At 39.2% G+C, this 21,174-nt stretch overlaps 3 protein-coding genes across 7 annotated transcripts; 2 read left to right on the forward strand and 1 right to left on the reverse strand.

Annotated features, from left to right (window-relative positions):
• Positions 1–259: 259 nt before the first annotated feature.
• On the reverse strand, positions 260–5,462 carry srsf9 (serine and arginine rich splicing factor 9). 4 transcript variants are annotated; one of them, XM_051411779.1, is made up of 5 exons: positions 5,315–5,462; positions 3,574–3,750; positions 3,153–3,394; positions 1,301–1,473; positions 260–1,205 (listed from the first exon to the last, which is right to left on the reverse strand). In XM_051411779.1, the coding sequence occupies exons 2-5, from the start codon at positions 3,729–3,731 to the stop codon at positions 978–980; spliced, it is 801 nt and encodes a 266-aa protein (XP_051267739.1). In that variant the 5' UTR covers positions 3,732–3,750; positions 5,315–5,462; the 3' UTR covers positions 260–977. The 4 variants fall into 4 exon arrangements, with proteins under 4 accessions (XP_051267739.1, XP_051267737.1, XP_051267741.1 ...); XM_051411777.1 differs by having other exon boundaries at positions 3,574–3,986; XM_051411781.1 differs by having other exon boundaries at positions 3,574–3,774; positions 5,315–5,431.
• A 1,418-nt stretch (positions 5,463–6,880) lies between these two features.
• prodha (proline dehydrogenase (oxidase) 1a) lies at positions 6,881–16,998 on the forward strand. The gene is made up of 14 exons (XM_051411774.1): positions 6,881–7,433; positions 7,591–7,799; positions 9,450–9,484; positions 10,505–10,654; positions 10,856–10,920; positions 11,432–11,548; positions 11,747–11,826; positions 12,043–12,124; positions 12,815–12,907; positions 13,242–13,388; positions 13,505–13,680; positions 13,766–13,864; positions 14,170–14,258; positions 15,275–16,998. The coding sequence occupies exons 1-14, from the start codon at positions 7,095–7,097 to the stop codon at positions 15,463–15,465; spliced, it is 1,872 nt and encodes a 623-aa protein (XP_051267734.1). The 5' UTR covers positions 6,881–7,094; the 3' UTR covers positions 15,466–16,998.
• Positions 16,999–17,083: 85 nt separating this feature from the next.
• On the forward strand, positions 17,084–20,924 carry gal3st1b (galactose-3-O-sulfotransferase 1b). 2 transcript variants are annotated; one of them, XM_051411776.1, is made up of 3 exons: positions 17,084–17,350; positions 19,224–19,366; positions 19,450–20,924. In XM_051411776.1, exons 2-3 carry the CDS (start codon positions 19,242–19,244, stop codon positions 20,606–20,608), a joined length of 1,284 nt encoding a protein of 427 aa, XP_051267736.1. In that variant the 5' UTR covers positions 17,084–17,350; positions 19,224–19,241; the 3' UTR covers positions 20,609–20,924. The 2 variants fall into 2 exon arrangements, with proteins under 2 accessions (XP_051267736.1, XP_051267735.1); XM_051411775.1 differs by lacking the exon at positions 17,084–17,350 and adding an exon at positions 18,214–18,293.
• Positions 20,925–21,174: the final 250 nt, after the last annotated feature.

The raw sequence follows: 21,174 nt of genomic DNA on the forward strand, positions 1-21,174 counted from the left end.
CCAGTGTGGCATGTTTGACAACCTTCTGCTCAGGTAATGTACCTGTCTTGCCTTCATTGAATTTACAGTAAAATCTTTGCTTATTTTAAAATATCAATGAGCTTTTCCCATAGAGGAATTTTTTACACACCACTGTCATAGGTGTCAATGATAAAATGAATAATATCTGCTTCATCCTTTTGGAAAGTTCACTTCTATGAATATAGTAATGATCTATTAAAAACAAGTTTTCGAACAAGGAATGAAACAGTAGTCACAGTAAAAGTTTGCATTTTATTGATAAAGAAAACAAAAACAAAAAACAACACTAGAGATGCATACAAATTATAGTCCACCTACAGGCCACCTCGGTCAGAGGTTCTCACATTAAAAAAATAATCTGACAGGTGAGGCTCACAGTCAACATGTGTCACTACTCTAAAAGGCCCACTAATTTTACATGTTTTGAATCAAGAGGATATTGATAATCTTCACAGGTTCTTGGATTGGCAAAAACTTCATTAAAGCTACAGAAATATGACACAAAGGAAAATTTTGTCTGAAATTTTAAGAGGCAGTATGACCTTTAACCTGATAGCTGCAGAATTGCGTAATTTGTTTTGGCCAATATAACATTACGTGTGTGTACTGGTTTCCGGTCAAGGTTCGACATCACAACCCAGGATTTCTTTATAAAAGAAACCTCCAATATGTTATACAATGATCAAATACATTTACCTCGCTATGAAAAAAAAAAACGAAACAACCATCCCGCTTCCAAATAACACATATGGGTCTTTCAAGCGCAAAGAAAAAACATCTTTAAGGCTGTGGGGAGGAGCAGGGTGTGTTCAGGCGATCCTGACCATGGAATGTATTGTAGCAAGAAATAACAATGATGTATCCTATGAGGAGGCCTGGGGTTAAAAAATAAAATAAAATAAAAAGCAGAATTACAAAACCTTTTTCCTCCATTCCTCTATAAATGATGGGTCTTTCTACCGGTAATGACGCGGCGGTGGGCTATGGTGCTGTGGAGGGTGCCTCCTGGGGGGTGGACTATGCCGAGACATAGCATGGCGAGGAGGTGACTGGTACCGCGGAGGGGGAGATCCTCTGTTATGGTAAGGAGGTGAATAGCGACCTCTTGATCTGGAGCGGGAACGCGACCGACCCCAGTTGGGGGTGCCCCTCTCTTCAAAGACGCGGATGTAAGCAGTCTCGCCCTACAAGAAAAGGGGGGGGACACACACATGATGTTTATTCCTTTACCCGTTCAAAGAGTAAGGGACAATTAAATCCCATCAGCACTGGAACTCACTTGATGTGAGCGGAACTCGGTCCGATCCAGTCTGCGCAATGCGTACTCCATGTCTTCTCTACGGAGAAATTCCACCACACCCTCTCCGTCACGCTGCACATCTGCAAAACAAACGTCTCCTGCCTCACGCATGTGATCCTTCAGATCCTGCCAGCTCCCAGTTGGAGGTAACCCTGGAATTGGAAAAAGACAAATGTGATGGGAGACAAAAACGTACTTCCTTGCTTTAAATCAACTGGCACTTTAAATCTTAAAGCATTGCTAGGACAGGAGTTATCTTTTGAGGCAAACAACACCTTAATTAATTGGTTTTAAGAAATCTGAGCCAACAGCGATTGAAATTTAATAGCTAGATGTAAATAGATGGAGAAGTGGGAAGAGATTGGATTTGCATGCACTTACTGTAAATTTATATAGGAATGTTTTCTCTTAAAAGGTAACTACAATATTCTACACACAGTGGAGGCTCCTGGATAATATCATAATACTACAGGATTACTTTACAGTCACCATTGACCCTATTCCTCACAAATCACAATTGTCTATCAGGTATCTGAGCTTCATGGGATGTTGTTATGGAGAAGATGCCACACACAGCCTTGATATTAATTCTAGCATAATAAAATACTTGATAGTTGCCATTGTAAATGAAAAAACACTGCATCATAGTGACTGAACTGTTGACCAACTGATACACACGACCCAAAATTGAATTCAACAACACCACAAAGATATTCTTTGTAATTACTATTAGCTGATTGTTTCTTATGGCAATACTGTACAGGACTTGGAGTGTTTAGGTGCACTGTCTTTCATTGTTAACTTTTTCCTCCACACTAAATTATTGTTACCACTGAATAACTAACTCAGATATTTATTTCAATCCCAGGGTTGGTGCTCAAATGGACAGCCACCTTAACTCTCAAAAGAGCAAATGACAATGAATTTTACATATGGACCTATTGTAGCCACTTCTCCAACAATCCTTTGTATGGTACGTTGACTGATAGTTAAGGAGATCGCCCCCAAATTCCACAGGGGACGGCCGCGACAACAATTATTATTATCGTCAGTATAAAGCCGTGCCCGTTGGAATTCCAGGGTAAGCCTTGCAGATATAAAAGACAATTTACTTGTAGTTATTAGGTAAATGTTGCCAATATTTTTAGACCAGAACCCCAGAGTATTTTACTTCCAGAAATCTGCACTAATATGATAGGTCAAGTCAGGCAAGTATATAAAGCTTAGACTTTAAGGGGGTTGGTCTTAGATAAGCAGTCCTGCTTGTATAAACATGCCTGTATAAACATGAAATAAAATGTAGCACACAACAGATAATTAATGATATACAATGACAAAATTACACCTACCAGTCACTACAGTCGGTGTTTGGGATTATGCAGCCAACAAGACCGGTTTCAGTTTAATGTTTTGTTTTTCATGACTTAAGGAGCTGACTTGACCTCATCCACTTAGTCCCCTTGACCTCCAGTCCGCCATGAGAGAGAGAAACATATCTGCCTACGACTCATGACGTCCTCTACTAGTCCCCTTGTCCTCCAGTCCACCACGAGAGAGAAAGAGAGAAACATATCTGCCTACGACTCATGACGTCCTCTACTAGTCCCCTTGTCCTTCAGTCCGCCATGACAGAGAGAGAAACGTATCTGCCTACGACTCATGATGTCCAACTACTAGTCCCCTTGTCCTCCAAATCCGCCATGAGAGTGTGAGAGAGAAACATATCTGCCTACGACTCTTACGTCCACCATCCTACCAATCCCCTTGACCTCCAGGATGGCGTGAAAGAGAGAAAAATATTAACTGGCTATGACTCATGACGTCCACCTACCAGTCACTATGACCCGGAATTCAGATCTTCGAGTTGGGGGTCCAAACCGTCCCCTAGGTCCTCCTCCTCCTCCACCTCCTCCTCCTCCTCCTCCTCCTCCTCCTCCTCCTCCACCACCACCACCACCACCACCACCTCCCATAGCACCAAATTTAGCACCAGAGGAGCGGGGATACTCTACACGCAGCTTGGAGTCTCCATATCCATATCCATTCCTTCCATAGACAGCGTCATCCGCATCCCTAAGAGAAGAGAGCAAAGAACTCCTTACCAAAGTACTGTTTCACTAGCGGACATAGACCTGGAAATGCCGTCTCCATCCATTCCCTGCTGTCAGTCACTGGAGACGATATTATACCACAAAACTTATCCGACAAGGGGAATGTGATTCGACTTGCCAAAGACCTTCCCTAAAACTCACCGTGGGTCTTCGAATCGGACGAAGGCAAAAGGGATAGTGCCTCTATTGTTCTTCAATTCAATATCACGGATTTTTCCATATTTGTAGAAGAGATCCTCAATGTCTCTCTCCTGGACATCCACGGGAAGATTCCCCACATAGATCCGGCCATCGGACATGGTGGTCGAGTGAGGGGCACTGCTGACACAGAATGGGGGGCACCTGCAGACTTTAAGATCACTTCTTGCTTTCACAAATAGCTGTGGAAGGGGTCCTTATCCTAATCCTAGTCCCAATCCAAAACTTTGTCCATCCGCCTCCAATTCCTTAATTTAGACCAAAAAAAATAAAACTAAAGCAGGGATGCAGCCATGATAGTAGTTAATGATGAGTTCGAGAAAAATGGCACAGGACCTCGGATCCAAGCCTGAAAGCTTTAAAACACAGGGTAATGAATGTCCAACAACTGTAATAAATAGTTACAGTATTAGTCTAAATACATGTTACTTCCTTCAGCGTGTGTGTGTGTGTGTGTGTGCGTGTGTGTGTGTTAAACATTGATATGGGTATGTACAGATGGGTGACAAATTAAAAGAAACACCAACATATTTTTGGACAGGAAAGTCTCCCATCATTGTTCAACTGAGTTGAGATCTGGTGTCTGTGAAGGCCCTAGCAAATGATTCACATCATTTCCATACTCATTAAACCAGTCTGTGAAATGTTGTGCCCTTTTGTTGTGGCACTCCTTTATTTTACTGAGGTTGTTTCTTCCATTTGTCCCCTGTGTGTACTTTACTTAAACATCAAACAAAACTCCAGTAAGGCAAATTAATATGAATACAATCTTGCTAATGTAAAATAATGGAGGTATATATTTTTCTTCTTAACGTACCAAAATGTGCAATACAACACAGTAAAACGAAACGAAATTAAATATTACCATAGATTTGACATCCACACTCCTTTTATAATGTCCCCGACGAATAAACATTTTAACTTTAACCAATGTATTGAGTTGTATTATAATTAGCAGGTGTTTTTAATTTTCTGGACTCACATAAAGGTCGAGACAACGGACAGATTATCATCAGCTAGTAACAGCGTTAACCGTGGTGAACAAGCAACCATATAGTTTACACAAACATTCAAACACATTTTAATTGCATAACCTTAAAATGAAATGCCATAATTACATGGATGTCAGTAACGTTTCCGGGGGCCTAAAACTCGCGTACATCGACATTTGGTGAACCGACCAAACCTGTTTGATTCCCTGCCATGTTAACAGGTTGATTATTGATCTTCATATAACGTGAGCTAATAGCTATAAAAGCAGCAAAATAAGGTGGCAACAAAGCACTGATCGTGTGCCTCAAACACTGCCGAGGCTACCCGCTGCTGCCTTACTGGCAAACATTAGCTACTTGTATCGTTGTACGACAGGTTGCCTTACAACCCTTACGAGCAGTTTCAGCAACTAGCGAGCCGTGTGTTTTAATAAGCGACTATGCAACAGAAAACCACTTCAACCGGACGACTCAACTCGACATATGTGGCTTGAACGTGGACACCAGCGTAAGCTATGTATTTCTGCAACTGCGATAAGAGATCGGTCTCTTTGTTGATAATGTAAGGTCAGCTAGTCGGGCTAACGAGCGTCGGTTCCGGATAAAATACACGTTTTAAGATAAACATAATTTGGGAGGTGCACATTGAACGCATGCAGTCAACAACACAATCACAAATGGAGTCTGTTTACCTTTCAAATCAAGCAAGGGCGTCTTTTGTCGATCCAATGCTAACTGTAGCCACTTCGCACGCTATGCTGCTTCCGTGTTAGTTAGCAACATTAGCTAGCAGCTCTGTGGTTTCTTCTACTTCGCTTTTCCGGAAGACAGTAGTGAGGGTTGGTACATGACTGCCCCCCGCAGGACAGAAAGGGAACATGTTTCTGGCTTTATCTATCAACTCCTAATAAGGCTATAAACAATTCAGTTTTCACTCATCTTAGCTCAGCTGTATCACAAAAGGAAACAATAGACACAATTCATAGTGACAATTACTGGTGAAAGCTTACACTAATATTATATTGTAATGATCGCATTGCTATATTGATATAACAAGCTCAGCAATACAGTAAGCTACACTGATTTGTTTTTAAATTGCATCCAAAAAAAGGAAATCTAATCTAATCATCTGGGAATGTAAATGTGTAACTATGTTAAGGCAGGGAAGCGTCACACATTGAGAAACAAATGATCATCATATACACAAATGCTGAATGGAGAAGGGTAACTTACAGTGCAAAGAGGTTGCAAAAACAAAAAAAAGACCAAAATGTCAGATAAACTAGGCTACAAGGGGTTAAATACTATGGACACATGATGTAGGATACTGCAATCCAATGCAATAAACTATGTAACAAATACCATGTGAAAGATTGAGTGCTCATCAGGTCCTGGGATGGTGTTGAATTAGATTTTAATTATTTTTGAATTGAAAGTGCCTTGTACGAGTATTAGGGCCATACTAAGAGAAAAAATAAAAATTGGGAATTCCGAGAATAAAGTAGTAATTTTATGAGAATAAAGTCGTAATATTACGAAAATAAAGTAGTAATTTTATGAGAACTGTCAGCCTGTTGGCTCAGCTAACAAAACTGTTTAAGGACGAAATGATCAATACATTAGTTTACCTGTTGACTGTACGGTAGGACTGATAAACAGCGGCTGATGGACTCAGACTGAGGCCAATGTTTGGTTGAGCTGGTCACGTCAGATCTTGGTAACTCTATTGAAGCTTTTTTCTCATTAAAACGTATTAGTATTACATTATTCTCTTATTATTACTACTTTATTCTCGTAACATTATGACTTTATTTTCGTAATTTCCAAAAAAATAAAATATTATTTTTTCTTAGTCTGGCCCTAATACTCCGTCGTATATAGGAGAGCCAAAACAGCAAAAAATGAAAATAAAAAATACAGACATAGTGAACAATGAACTGGGTATAAGTGTGCACTAGTGGGCACTATTTTAAATTTCTGACTAAAGACTAAATGAAATTTTGGGGAGATGTGTATCATACTGTCATCACATCTATAATATTTTCACATGGTACAGAATTTGTTGATACCCCATAGTAAAACATGTTATATAAATCAAGTTTTAGCCTACTTCCTACCTTCCTTGCTCGCTTTCTGTGAGAAAACCAATGTGGAATAATTACTTCAACCAACCAGTCCGGTTATTTAAGTGCATTCAACTACTTAAACATAACAATATATATGTGTGTGTGTGTGTAGACAGGTATTGAACGGAGAGGACCCATCAACATAAAGCCAGAGCTGACACTGTGGTTTGCAAAGGTCCGGCGCGAGAAGGCACATCGAGCGCGCGTGATGTAACCCAACATGTGAGGCACCGCCCCCCCCCGGGCGCGAGATGACTTTAAAATAACTGCCCAGTGTGCTCACACAGCAACCTCCTAGCGACGGCACGGCACAGAGGAGTACGGTAGTCGTCGTTTCTGCGAAACCATGTCGTACACTAAGTTTCTCGCCGCTCTTGTGAGGGCCAACTCGGGCAATGTCAACAAAATACGCGTTTCACCTGGAAGATGTCGGTCAACGGTGGCATCCACCAAGAACCAAGAAGAGAAAGAGCGGCCGATGGACGGCTGCACCGTGGTGGAGGCTGCGCCGGTCGAAATCATCAGCCAGACCAAAAGTGCTGCAGATACGAAGTTAAATAAAATCCACGTTGACTTCGACAACACCCAGGAAGCTTACAGAAGTAAAGGTAACATTGAACTGCTTCGAAGTCTGCTGGTCTTCAAACTTTGCACTATTGACGTCCTCGTTGAAAAGAACAAAGAGGTGAGTTGATTGATTTATTTCACAAGAATTACACAGATCTTTCAACTTTTGATGTAACGTTACGTTATGTGCGTATAACTGCGTAACAATCAGTCCTATTAAGCTATATATGCTATTATAATGGCGCAGAATAATGAACCTATTGTTTTGGTTTCAGTTGATGGAGCTGACTAAGAAGTTGTTTGGTCAGTGGATGTTTGAGAAGATGATGAAGATGACCTTCTATGGTCAGTTTGTGGCAGGGGAAGACCACAACTCCATCAAACCTTTAATTCAGAAAAACCAGGCCTTTGGTGTGGGGGCAGTTTTGGACTACAGTGTTGAAGAGGACCTGACACAAGAGGAGGCGGAGAAGAAGGAAATGGAGTAAGTACTGTAATGTTTACATGTGACTGTTATCAAAGACTACAATGCAGGTTACTCTCTCATTAAGGGTTGTAGTTCACATAGTAAGACATGTTGCACTGAAGTTTTAAACTGAATCACAGTTAACCAGTCTCTCAACTTAAATAAATACCATGTGTGCATTAAAGGAGGAGTCATGTATGAGTTACATAACACAGTAAACTGAAAAGGCTTGTTGAATCAAGCTTGCTCGGGCCATTGTAAGTCTACAGCAGTATCAGTTTCTGGTCCAGCCCATGCTCTGTTAAATACAAGGAGACATTCTTTAAAAAAAAAAAAAACTTGGGAAACTGGAAGAAACCTGAAGAGCCCTTTTAAAAGAGGGTACCCTGCCCCAACCCCACTTTATCCATGGTTGTAGTAGGAGCTACATTTGCAATGAAAGTGCACTTAGAGGAATAAAATGAGTTGCAATAAATAGATCATAACAGAAGTTATCTCTGGACTTTTCAGATAGAGCAAGTCTAGACACACAGTTATTTAATAAGGGATTAAATAACTACTAAACTATTTAGTCATTGCCTTTACACCAAAGACTTAAAGAGAATGTTATTTTAAAGGTTAATGGGCACATTAACTTGACTCTGTGACTCTGTGACTTTGGAATACATATTACAGGGACATTTTGCCCTTCCCCCTAGAGGGTTAGACCAATCAAGTTACAGGTCTACATCATAAGGGTAATTTCACTATTCAAATACAGTCCGGTCAGATCACTCAATATAGTGTAAGCTTTTCTATCTGTCTGCATTACATATTGCCGCTCTGCTTTTACTTATTTGTTTACACAAACAGTGTCTAAAACAATTAAGTGAGCTATAGTTTAATATCAGTTCATTCTTGTCACTTCTATTATGGCTTCTTTTATACCTCCCATAAAATGAACAGGAGTCACATTATCTATATTATGTTTCCTCCACATAAACAAACTAAAATCGAAACCCAATGTATTTTTATTTTGTCCCTAGTAGCAAAACAGTGCCTGTCCTCTGTTGGTCGGCTAGGACAGGCCCCTCTACACTGATTGGTTGAGCTGGTTATTCCTCTGGAGGATGTACCTCATGAAAAGGCTGCCACCCTTTTAGAGTAATATCCTGGATCCCTTTATGGGCACACACACGGAAGAGTTACGCAATGTCCTGGGGAGGAAATAAGCTTATTGTCTCACTAAGCATGAGCATACAGATGCTGAACTAAATCCAAACACATTAGGAGCCAATTATCTTTATCAAGACTCTTTTAAAATTCACAGAGAGGAAAGACTTTTAGCTCCATGAAGAAAACAACACAGTGAAAACAGTGTTTCTCCTGTCACGGCATGCCTAGAAAAGGATGTCGTCATCACACCTGCAAAAAGGTCTGAGCAAGACTGGTTGAAATGACTCTCACTCTTAAAAATAGTCTTAGATCACAGTAGAAAAATCTTGAAACCCTTCTGTGTTTACCATTGGCATACTGTCTGATTAATTAACAGATTTGAAACAATTTAAGTGACAAAAAGTTATGAAATATGTATAGAAAATATGTACACAATAATCTCTTTTTCATTTGTTGTGTAGAAAAGTAAACTATTGTTCCATCCTGATGTTATTTTTTTTCCTTCTTATGCAGTTCGTGTGTTTCTGAAGCAGAGAAAGTCAGTCGAGGTTTGTACAGTATATCAGTTGAAAAATAACGTTTGGTTCATTGTTTGTAATGTTGCCCAACTATTTGATTTCCAAATGTGTTGCATTATCAGCTACTGTATGCTTCATTGACTAAGATAAGATAAGACAGAACTGTATTTATTCCATGGGAAACTGTTCCAGTACAAAGTAGGATAGAGTGCTAATATAAATGTATTTTAAAAAGTATTTAAAAAAAATTAAACACATATTTAAAATCCTAATTATACACAGTGCCATCATTAAAAAGAAAGGCTGTACAGTTAGCAGGCAGGGCCAGCAACTGGCAAGACTGAACTATTGGTTTGCTTTGATATTCTGTTGCTTCAGCTTGGCCTGAACGTAACATGCGTCAGGGTTGTTATGTGTGCCACCATGTGGTCCAGCCTGGACAGCACTGGTTAGATCTGGATTCAGTGGTGTCTGAAATGTCTAGTCCCATGGATGCAGTGAGAAGAAGCTTGGTTCATGTTACAGGGTTGATGTTTGAAACTCACGTATATCATTTACTAGTGCTTCTCCTGGTGCTGTTTAAAACTATGATGTGACAATGAATGCTAATTTATCAGTAAGTAAGTAAGTAATTTAACAGTTAGTCCAAAATATATATATTCTTAGTATCACACTTTCTGGTAGTTGTATTAGTGATAATGATAGTGCTGTTATATTGTTAGTAATGAGATTCATGTCTAGACAGACATTTCAGACTAGAGGTTCAGATAGCTGTTAACCTCCAACTAAAAGAATAATTCACAAACTGTTCCCATAAATCATTAATCACATAAATAAATAAATGTACAGCATTATAAAAGCATGTAGGATGGAAATGAAAATTCTGTTGCTTTGGCTAAAATTATCTTGTTGATAGAAATCTTATCCTGATCTAGAGTGAGCTCCCAATTAACAGCAGTTCAAAATATGAAGGGGAAAAAAAGCTTTAAGTTGGTGGTGAAAACCCCTTTTCCATGTCAAGCAGCTAATGTTACCTTCTCTTCACTCCAGATGGTGATCACCGTGAGAAGAAGTACAAGGCCCATCGTCAGTTCGGGGACAGACGTGGAGGGGTTATTAGTGCTCGTACCTACTTCTATGCAGATGAGTCCAAATGTGACAACCAAATGGAGACATTCATAAACTGCATTAAAGCCTCTGGTGAGTAGTAAGGGTTGTGAGGCAGCAATTAAGAAACATAATATTTTTGGTTATTATTGTAATATATACAAACCATTCAAACTGTTGTGAAAGAAAAAAAGGATACATTTGCAATCTAAATGATAGAGTTGAATTACACCATATAAAATGGTTGGAGAGTTATATCACATCAAGTGAGATAAAATGTGTCATAAATTTCAGGGGGAGCCTCTGCAGATGGATTTTCTGCCATCAAAATGACCGCTCTCGGACGCCCCCAGTTCCTTGTAAGTTCATGTCTTCAATATTAACTGAAATATTACAATGTATTACAGAATTCAGATATGGTCAAGTGGCATTGATTGGGAAAAACATATCTACCAGATGTAAAACTAACAAACTGTTTATTAGCACAAAATCGGCATTACACGGTAATAGGAAGATAAATCATTAGCCATTTATCTTTCCGTCTTTTTATGGTTTAGAGTCAGGGCCAAATGATTAGTATGATCATTACTAATTCTAATAGCATCTAGAATTATCTTACATTGCAGGAGAATCAGGTAAGAGGGAAATTGACGGTTGTAGGGTGGTGTAGGGAAAGCCACATTTCTGATGATGGATTCACACCTCAGTGTCACACTGCCATAACATCCTCTGACGGAAAGTGAAAATGATGTGCTAATTGACAGTGAGCAAGAGGTGTGATTTTCTGTGGATCCAGCTAATCGCGTCACAATATGATTCAAATGCAATACTATAAGTTGATCATTGATTAATTGTTCTGTGTTTGAACAGCTCCAGTTTTCTGAAGTCCTGGTTAAATGGAGACGGTTCTTTAACTTCCTCGCAGCACAGCAGGGAAAATCTGAAATGATGGTTCTGGAACAAAAACTGGAGCTGGAACAACTCAAGGTGTGTCTTGCCTTCAGCAAGTCTAATGCAGGTTAATGCATCCCCATCCATAAAGGGTTCCCCCAAATACTTTGTTGTTGTTTCTAAAATGCACTTTAGATGTGCTTTAAGGTTCCATATGCTTTGTTAAAACAATAATCAGCTGCAATATATGTTTGTTTTTAATCATTTTTAATCATTTGAAATATTTTTCTGCAGGAAAGTTTGACTAAGATGGGTGTTGGAGCCAAGGATGATATTGAGAACTGGTTTACTGGAGAGAAGCTGGGTTTTTCAGGGTAAGATAATCACTCAAGTGCAACAACAACCACAAAAACTACACATTAATACCTCTGTAATCAGTAAAAACAACATTATTAAACAGTATTTAGGTGTAAATGCTAACTACATAGTATCAAAAGACCTGTGATTAACACTAGTTCAATAAATTTAAAGTCTGTTTTTGCTAGAATGTCACATACTCTAATATACATTTTCACACATCTAATTTGCAGAACGATAGATCTGCTTGACTGGAACAGTTTGATAAACGATACGACAACAATCTCCAATCTGCTTATGGTGCCAAACCTTGAGGTGAGTCATTGTCATGTGAAGGGGCAAGAATGTAATGTTTGTGGTAGTTCAGTAAGGAAGTGTTCCTCGGTTTTAAAGCAATCTGGTTATCTATTATCTGTATACTGTCAGCTGTGCAATAAACAGGCCTTAATATAATCTTCAGAAGGGCACGTCTCCAGAAGTTATACAGCATTTGATAGCCCATTGTATGATGGCAATTTCCTGGTTTTTAAGGGATACATTGTGTCATAAACTGATAGTGAGATAAATCTGTAAAATAGATGTAGGTAAGAAAACAGTTTTTGTTTCACATTAGAATTTCCTGGTATATTGTGGGAACAAGTTGATACAAGTCTTTCTGATATAAGAAATTGATGTTCTTCCCACAAGATAATAAGTTGGTGTCACGGTATCATATCTCCCAGCCACAAGTAAATATTTGTTCTAATGAGGTAACATACTATCATTAAGGACTTGTAGTGATCTGTACATTTTGGCAGTGTGTATTAGAGTCGAGTCTTAGTGCACAAATAAATGTAGCCAGTGCTATTGAGGGCAGTTGAGAAACTCTATCAGTTTGAAAAGGGTCACAAGATGAAATGGCACTCTCAACCCCCACCCACCCATCTCCAGCCCCGCTTGTCACATACTGATATAGTTTGAAAGCAAATGCCAAATGATTCGATGTTCTGTGTGTTGGTTGTGCAGACACGCAAGCTGGAACCTTTGTTGAACACATTTACAGCTGAGGAGGAGCGGCAGATGAAGAGAATGCTGCAGAGAGTGGACGTCCTGGCCAAGGTAAGGATAAAAAGTACATTTATTAAGTAGTTTTAAGAGCCAGTATAGAAATCTTTGTCCCCTCTTTCTTTCCCCTTTTCTTTCTTAAAAAGGCATACAACGCATGAGAAAATTTACTTTTTCATGCAACCAGAACTGTAAGATCTGCATTTGTATTAGCAATAATACAAATTATGTTTATAGCGAGGGGAGTTTAAACACAAATATCGATACAGTGTTTATGAGAATCGATACAATATCACAAAATATTCATATTTATACTTACTTACTTACACCCTTTGTTTGTCACTTATAGTTATATAAACTGTTAATACGCTTTGTCTGTGTGCCCCAGCATGCCGTGGAGAATGGAGTGAGGCTAATGGTGGACGCCGAGCAGACATACTTCCAACCAGCTATTAGTCGCCTGACCCTGGAAATGCAGAGGATATTCAACAGAGAGAAGCCGATCATTTTCAACACATACCAGTGTTACCTCAAGGTGACATGTCATATTTTTGGAGCACTTATCCAGGACATGTTTTCCATTAAGGCACGCTGCCCTGGAAGGACAGTTTCCATGAAGTCATATCCTCTTGTGTTCTCTAATACTTTTAGGAAGCCTATGATAATGTAACTGTGGACATTGAGCTGTCACGACGGGAGGGCTGGTACTTTGGTGCCAAACTGGTTCGAGGGGCGTACATGTATCAAGAGAGAGACAGGGCGAAAGAGATTGGTTACGAAGACCCAATAAACCCAGACTATGAGGCCACTAACAGGATGTATCACAAGTAAGTGTTGAATTATCATCGAGACCCTTTATAGTCCTGCTAGAAAATGTCTAAATCCTGACCATCTGCCCTGTCGTTTGTCCAGGTGCTTGGAGTATGTGCTGGAGGAGATCGAACACAACAGGAAAGCAAATGTCATGGTTGCAACACACAACGAGGACACAGTGAAATATACCCTTGAAAAGTATGTTTTGTCTCAGGTTTACATGAAAAATTAAAAAAAGACGTAGAACATTGGGCATATATTGAGTGCTAATTTAGTTTGAAGATACACAAAAGCCATAAGCCTTTCATTCATAAAGGATTAATCCTAATGGTTTGAACTAATGCCTAGGATATTGCTCTCATTAAAACGCATTCTTTGTCAACTTTCCACAGCATTTATAGGATTTACAGAAAGATATTGCCACATTAGTGGTAGAATACTACACTCCTGCTCTCATTATGTAACCGCCCTTTAACATGCCTGTTTTCTGTCTGTTTTTCCAGGATGAATGAGATGGGCCTTTCACCCACTGAGAATAAGGTTTACTTTGGACAGCTGCTGGGAATGTGTGACCAGATCAGCTTCCCACTAGGTATGTTAACACTCTGCTTACATACTAAAAGTAAACAGTAAGTCACCGGAGGCTTACGTCACATAGTCATGTGACTGTAGAGATTCCACTGAAACGTGGTCCCTACACACGTCAGTTTTGCAACACTCACGCGGCCACTGACCGTACAAATCTCTGTCTGACCAATCAATTGATAACAAACATACCTGAATGTCTGAGTCTCAACTGTCTCTTACCAAATGCTATGTGAGTTGGGTTCATCAGAGATGCACCCTATTAGTCTGAGCACATCACTACCAAAAATTGTTTGACAATAGTTAGACAAAATGTGTTGTATCAGTAAACACTTGAGAAAATGTCAGTATACTGTACATAATAGCTTTTTGAGTTGTTCCGAAACTAATTTTCTCAGTATAAAAACAACCCTAAACAAAAACAGTATCTCTTGGCAATTATAAAGATCATTTCTTAATGTCATGCCAATGTGAAGGGCACTGAGCTTTGATTAAAAAAATGCGCTGCTGTTTAAACAATGGCGCAATGACGTGCTGATCAGTTTCTCAAGCGGCGATGGGTAATGCTGTGGCAACCCCGACCTTTCTTCTATTAGTGGGGGTCAAGGGTCGGTTTGACCTTGTCAAATCACTTGATATGTAATATCAAAGCCCCATTTTACATATCAGTGTTATCTAAATACAATATTTATTCACCATAAATGCAATTCTAAATAAAAAATGATAATAGGTTTAGTTCACAGTTTTACAGTTATATATTAAATTAAATAAAATGTTATTTGTAGTGCACCAAAGCAGGTTTAGACCATATATCTTATACTATTATTGACCGAGACCCAACATATGAATCTTTTTTAACTGTATGAGCTCTTGATGAGTGTATGAGTAACTATTCTGTCTATTTCCCTGCTGCATCCATATTTAAATTCTGCTGTTGGACATTACATTTTAAGCCATGACTTGTAATGCAGACAATGGTGGCATTGAATTAAAACTTGTCCCCTTTCTCTATGTTGAAAACAGGTCAAGCAGGTTTCCCAGTATACAAGTATGTCCCATATGGCCCTGTCAACGAGGTGATTCCTTATCTGTCTCGCCGTGCTCAAGAGAACCGTGGCTTCATGAAGGGATCACAGAGGGAGCGCAGCCTGCTGTGGAAGGAGCTGAAGCGCAGGGTGCTTGGTGGTCAGATTTTCTACAAGCCTGTCTACTGAGTCACAGGACCACAATATAGTAACTGCAGTGTAAGCATTCCGTCGCCTCTACTGTACCACTACCTGGTAGCTGCTCTTTGTAGAGGAAGTTTAATGTCTGTCCTTGGCTTGTAAAGCTGCACAGTGTGGAGGAAAGTTTTGCAGTGTTACTGACAAGTGTTTTAAGTGTGATACAGTTTGTGATTGGGATTTATTTTGCTTTTAGTTTCTCCAAATCATCAAATCAGAATTTGTTTATTTAACTAAAAAATTGGTTATCCTCAGAATCAACTCAACAAAAAATATTAAAACTCTCCTCCTGCTCCTTTTTTGAAGAATGTTTATGCCTTATTTAATCCTTTTATGATGTACAGCATGGAATAATTCATTGGAGGTTAAAGTATACTGTGGATGTATGGTTACCAAAAGTGGCTTAGTTGTATATAAAAGCTGTCTTTTGCATTTTTTATTGGTAAAGGACGCTCTTTGTCATTCGAAAGTGCCTTATGATTGTTAACTGGAAGCAATCAGTTACTGTATAACTTTGTTTTTGTTACTGTACACTCACATTGTAATTTTGTAAATTATGTTAGCTGTTTTTTGCTGATACTGTGTCGTTGTAAAGATCTGTATTCATATTCTTGATTTTAAGTCTGTTGTCCATAAAAGCATAAACAGTAAATGCAGCATCACAAACCAGATAATACTCTTTTTTATTCCCTCATAAAAACGCTAAATGCAAAGTGAGTTTCTAATTGTGAACTGCCCAGGTTCATGTACCATGGATATGTGCAAAGAAGCAAACTACCTGTTACTTGGAAGGGAATGTTTGCCGTAGCTAGCCCACTTTTTTTCCCCTTTTATTGTGTGCTGAGCAGCACGAGGCTGAAGAGTGATTCAATGTGATCCATTTCACAGAATCATTCACGCCTAGTGTAGTCAAGAACATCTTCTGTTTTTCAAACAGAAACAATAACTGCAACAGATGTTCAAAGCGGGAAAAACAGGTTAGGTGTCCTGTTTTCCATAATGTTCCAAAAATCCCTTGCTTTGGTTGTGTTTGAGGAAAACTGGACCCAAGATCTCAAAGAACACCTGCACTGTTGCATAAGCAGCATGGGAGGAGAAACTGCCTGTGAGTTCAGTTTGTTTTTGTTGAGAACGATTTCAAAGAGACTGGTTATGTCAGAATCTCTGGTTTCAATGCTGCCCATAGCTTTTGAATCATTTTTAAGTTGTGTTGAAAATATACAGGGTGTTTTTAGGGGAAACCACAGAAGTTTATTGTGGTTTAAGTTGGTCTCAATGTCATAATAACACAATACCAGCAATATAACTACTGTACACACACTGTATTGTTGTGAGGGGTTGAAATGTACAATAACCAGTTCGGTTTATGCTCCTGTTCCAATATGGAAAGTAGAAGAAACCCTTTCATTTTAATGTCACTGTGTTTGGTTTGCTCATTATTGCTGTATCAGTAAAGCATATCTTGTACAGTTGTGAAACATATGTAATTATTGATTAATGCAATTAAATACTGTTAATTGTTAATTGTGTTGTAGTCTTGCTGCAGTGGACATTTAAGTTAACATCACTGAGCTTCAAATTTGTCACATTTCTTAGTGGTTGGGGGAGGATCTGTGGACTTTAAAACTCAAAGGTGACAACATTCACAGCAAGGCTGTCTGTTACCCTTACCCCAGACTGCTTAGATCAAACCCTGATCTGATCTGTTGGTGACATAGATCTGGCCGCCCTCGCTGATGTAGTCTGATGTCAGTGACATCAGTAACTATGCCACACAGAAGCTAGTGGGCTCCATGTGCCAAACTGATGCGACCCGCTGAATCAGAGATGATTCCCAGCCAAAGTCAACAGCAGCTGGGGCAGCACCTGCGTCCAGGTATCTGGAGACTAAAGAATAAACAGTTGGCCAGCCCCACAACACAACACACAGCTAGGTTGAGGCAAAGCACATTTAGTAGATTTATTTATCTGTACAGCTAGATGTTATATGAGTTTTGTTATCTCATTGTTTTGTCACTATATCTCAGTTCAAATCCTGGATATTGGTATTTGTCCAGGCTCTGTATACCCAATAGCTACATGCCTGGGCCTCACATTCTTCATAGTAACACCATATGTCTTAATACTGAGGGTTTGGGCGAAGTGTTAAATGTTAAAACATTGAATGTCAATGTAATTTAAAAAAAAACAATGTTATCGTGACTGGACCAACAGGTTCTCAAAAACATGTTCATCAGTACATCTCCCATATCTGCATTCTCTGCCCTGCTGCTGAGGTTAAGATGGTCAAAAGCAGCCAAACACTTGGTTAAGGTTTGGGAAGTATTGTTGTTATAGCAAATAAGCATTGGTACAGTTATGGAAGGGTAATTTAGCATTTTGGGGGGAATACAGTGGTGGTTACACAGACATACAGATGCATCCATACCTAAAAGAAAAGTTTGCTTTTAGTCCACATATTTAACCATATCTTACTACAGATATTAATACAGTGGGTCACATTTTCCACATCTTAAGAAGCAATTATGAATTAATAAATTAGCCTATTTACAACAAGGTTTATTTGTGACAATCTGTTGACCACAATCTTTTCAATCTGAATGGTTCTGTAGCCAGAATGAATGGTTCTGCCACCCAGCACAGCCTATTTTACAAACCAATTCAGGCTCTGTGGGAGGAGAATTTACATGACATCTTTAGTCCTCGCAGCCAATGAGATATGACCTCAGGGAGTATGTATAACATGCTCAACAGTGGAGGGTTTTCCTTCACCTTGTAGAAAACCTTCAGCCAGACACTGCTAATGCTGTCATCTGCAGGTAAATAAAGCTCTCTGTTTTTCTGTATTGATTCCACACATATTTCCACATGTTTCATTTATAATCTGGCTTTTTTGATAATCAAATTTTAATTTTTGGGATAATGGGTCTACAGAATTATTTCAAAGAAAGACATTGTGCAGTCAAGTTTCTTTCAATCAAGTTATTTCCTTTCATGTACTACATTTCTGCTATGAACACACATATATTAAAAGGTATTTTTATCAAATGTAAAAAATGACACAACTTCATGACTATCATTGTCAAAGATAAGAAGTTAGAGCTGGTATGCAAAGGAACACACCTTTCTATGTCTTACCACCTACTAGAATTTATCTTGAATAGTTCTTTTTTTATCAAGCATAACCATCTACCCAGTGCCACTGGTTGAATCCTGTTTTAATATTTAGTCATTTTTGTGAGCACCAGGCTGTTATAGCATGCTTGTACTTGGTTTTAATGGGTCTTTCCATTTCTGCTCTTTGTTGGAAAGGTAATTTAAGAACCACAAACATGTTTTTGTGTAAACATGGGGGCTCTGTGTTTTATTTGGTGATGCAGCAGTTTTTTTTTTTTTTGCTGATCTGTTTTATCTCTTCTCTACATTTCCTTTTCTTATTCTACTGTTAGATCATATAACTCTTTTTTTCCCCCCAGTAGCGATTAAAAATTCAGGCCTGGGTTTTTCACAAATACATAATAATTATTAAGGGATGGGATGAGGTAAGGGGGTAATTAGTTGTCCCGTGTGTAAGAATTGCCGCAGGGCATTACAATTGTTTATGAGCTTTGTGAAGCTGCTCGTGTGCAAGAACACGACACTTACACAGCGAAATCCAGAGAGGTGTTTATCCAAACTTTAAATCCATATTTGGTCTTTTCCCTGTAATGTTTGCCTCATATGTGTATGCTCTCTTATTTCATTTTCAGGCTCCCTTTTGGGTTTTGATGATGTGTGGCATGAAAGGAAAAAAGGGCACACTTGTAATACGAGGGCTGATTCTCTGGGTTTTGTTGACCAACATCATGCTGGTGCTGTACTGCTTGACAAACGTAACCCAAGTGAAGATTAGGTAAAGATTTACAAAGAAAGCATTATTTTATTGAGCTAAGTCAGTTGATTTGTATTTGCTTATCCATTATGTTTCATTTATAGGGGCTCCCAAGAAGACACCTGTGCTCTCAGTATGGTCAAATTATTGAAGCAAAATGTGACCACGCCTGCTCAAAGCACAAAATCCCAGTCAGAAGAGTGCTCCCCCACAGTGGACATCATGTTCATGAAGACCCATAAAACTGCTAGTAGCACTTTACTCAACATCCTCTTCAGATTTGGGGAAAAGCACAATCTTAAATTCGCCTTCCCTGCTGGACGCAATGACTTCTTCTACCCATCGCCCTTCCAGTGCTCCCAGGTGAAGGACTACAGGCCTGGAGACTGTTTCAATATTGTTTGTAACCACATGCGCTTTGACCATCAAGAAGTAGCCAAGCTCCTGCCTCAAGATGCTGTGTACATCACCATCCTACGTGACCCCGTGGCTCTCTTTGAGTCATCCTTTCATTACTATCACAGAGCAGTTCCTCTCACATGGAGGATCAATGGAAAGGACAAACTGGCAGAATTTCTAAACAGTCCTCAGACCTATTACAGCCCAGACGCTTTCAACTCATTTTATCTTAAAAATCTGCTCTTTTTTGACTTTGGTTTTGATAACAATCTGGAGGCTGATGATCCTCGTGTAATGAGGCATATTCATTACTTATCGAAACATTTTGATCTGGTTCTCATATCAGAGTATTTTGAGGAGTCTCTTATCCTGCTTAAGGACACACTTTGTTGGACCATGGAGGACATCCTGTTCTTTAAACTCAATGCTCGGAGGAGCTCATCTGTGTCTCGACTGACCCCTGAGTTGAGAGCCAAAGCTTTACAATGGAATGGGGCTGACTGGAGACTCTATCTGCACTTTAATGCAACCCTCTGGGCCAGAGTGGAGGCGTACGGGAGAGAAAGAATGAAACAGGAGGTAAACGAGCTGAGGAGGAGAAATGCAGAGATGGAGGCCATCTGCATTGAGGATGAAGGTGCAGTTGAAGCCCGAAAAATTCAGAACAGGCGTTTCCTGCCCTGGCAGCCAGTTGGAGAATCTTCCATCCTCGGGTACAACATGAAGAAAAATACTGATCCCAAATACAGGACAATCTGTGAAAAAATGCTCACACCTGAAATACAATATTTATCAGACCTGGGCGTAAGCCTGTGGCTTACTAGACTATGGGGTTGGTTAAAAGATGCTGTTTTTATAGTTTAACTTTGATTAAAATGTTTGCTAAAATTTAGCTATTTATCCAGCAACATGGGTTGCTAGATAAAGTGTCAATTTAAAACACTTTTTAATCAATTACTTTTTATAGCTTTTCTTTTGAGTGATACATATTACATTTTTTTTAACCTGAATTCTCATTTGGCAGCATGGAATGTGTTACACTCAAAAAACATTTACCAAAAAGAGCTACAGACGGCTCTTCGTTCTATCTGATACCTCATCATCTGTTGGCCATTCATTGCTTCTCACAGTTTGTTGTATCTTTCAACATTTTGCACTGCATAAAGAATTCTAAACTGTGTGTTTACACTCTTTTTAAAATGGCTTAAAGAGTGAACAATAATATTCCTCTGTGTTGTTGTAAGTATTCTGCAGTTCATACTTCCCCAGTAAGATTTTCGTAGTTAATGTTTCAGCAATATTGTGCAAAGCTTATTTGCTCGATTGTCCACTGCAAGCACAAATATTTCTGCTCTAAGTTGTCTATTTCAGGAGACATAATGGAACATAGTTGTTGTGGGCTCTGGTGCTTTTTGTTGAGGCAACAGGAT

This window comes from Dicentrarchus labrax, unplaced genomic scaffold, assembly GCF_905237075.1.
Source record: "Dicentrarchus labrax unplaced genomic scaffold, dlabrax2021, whole genome shotgun sequence".
Taxonomy (NCBI): Eukaryota; Metazoa; Chordata; class Actinopteri; family Moronidae; genus Dicentrarchus; species Dicentrarchus labrax.

Bases quoted from the DNA above. Each gene is read 5' to 3' on its own strand.
- srsf9 (XM_051411779.1), bottom strand. From the start codon at position 3,731: ATGTCCGATGGCCGGATCTATGTGGGGAATCTTCCCGTGGATGTCCAG. The intron at 3,395-3,573 runs GTGAGTTTTAGG...CTCTTCTCTTAG, and splicing joins GTCCGATTCGAAGACCCACG to GGATGCGGATGACGCTGTCT. The intron at 1,474-3,152 runs GTAGGTGGACGT...TTCCAATTCCAG, and splicing joins ATTCCGGGTCATAGTGACTG to GGTTACCTCCAACTGGGAGC.
- prodha (XM_051411774.1), top strand. From the start codon at position 7,095: ATGTCGTACACTAAGTTTCTCGCCGCTCTTGTGAGGGCCAACTCGGGC. The intron at 12,125-12,814 runs GTGAGTCATTGT...TTGGTTGTGCAG, and splicing joins TTATGGTGCCAAACCTTGAG to ACACGCAAGCTGGAACCTTT. The intron at 13,681-13,765 runs GTAAGTGTTGAA...TCGTTTGTCCAG, and splicing joins ACTAACAGGATGTATCACAA to GTGCTTGGAGTATGTGCTGG.
- gal3st1b (XM_051411776.1), top strand. From the start codon at position 19,242: ATGATGTGTGGCATGAAAGGAAAAAAGGGCACACTTGTAATACGAGGG. The intron at 19,367-19,449 runs GTAAAGATTTAC...TTTCATTTATAG, and splicing joins GTAACCCAAGTGAAGATTAG to GGGCTCCCAAGAAGACACCT.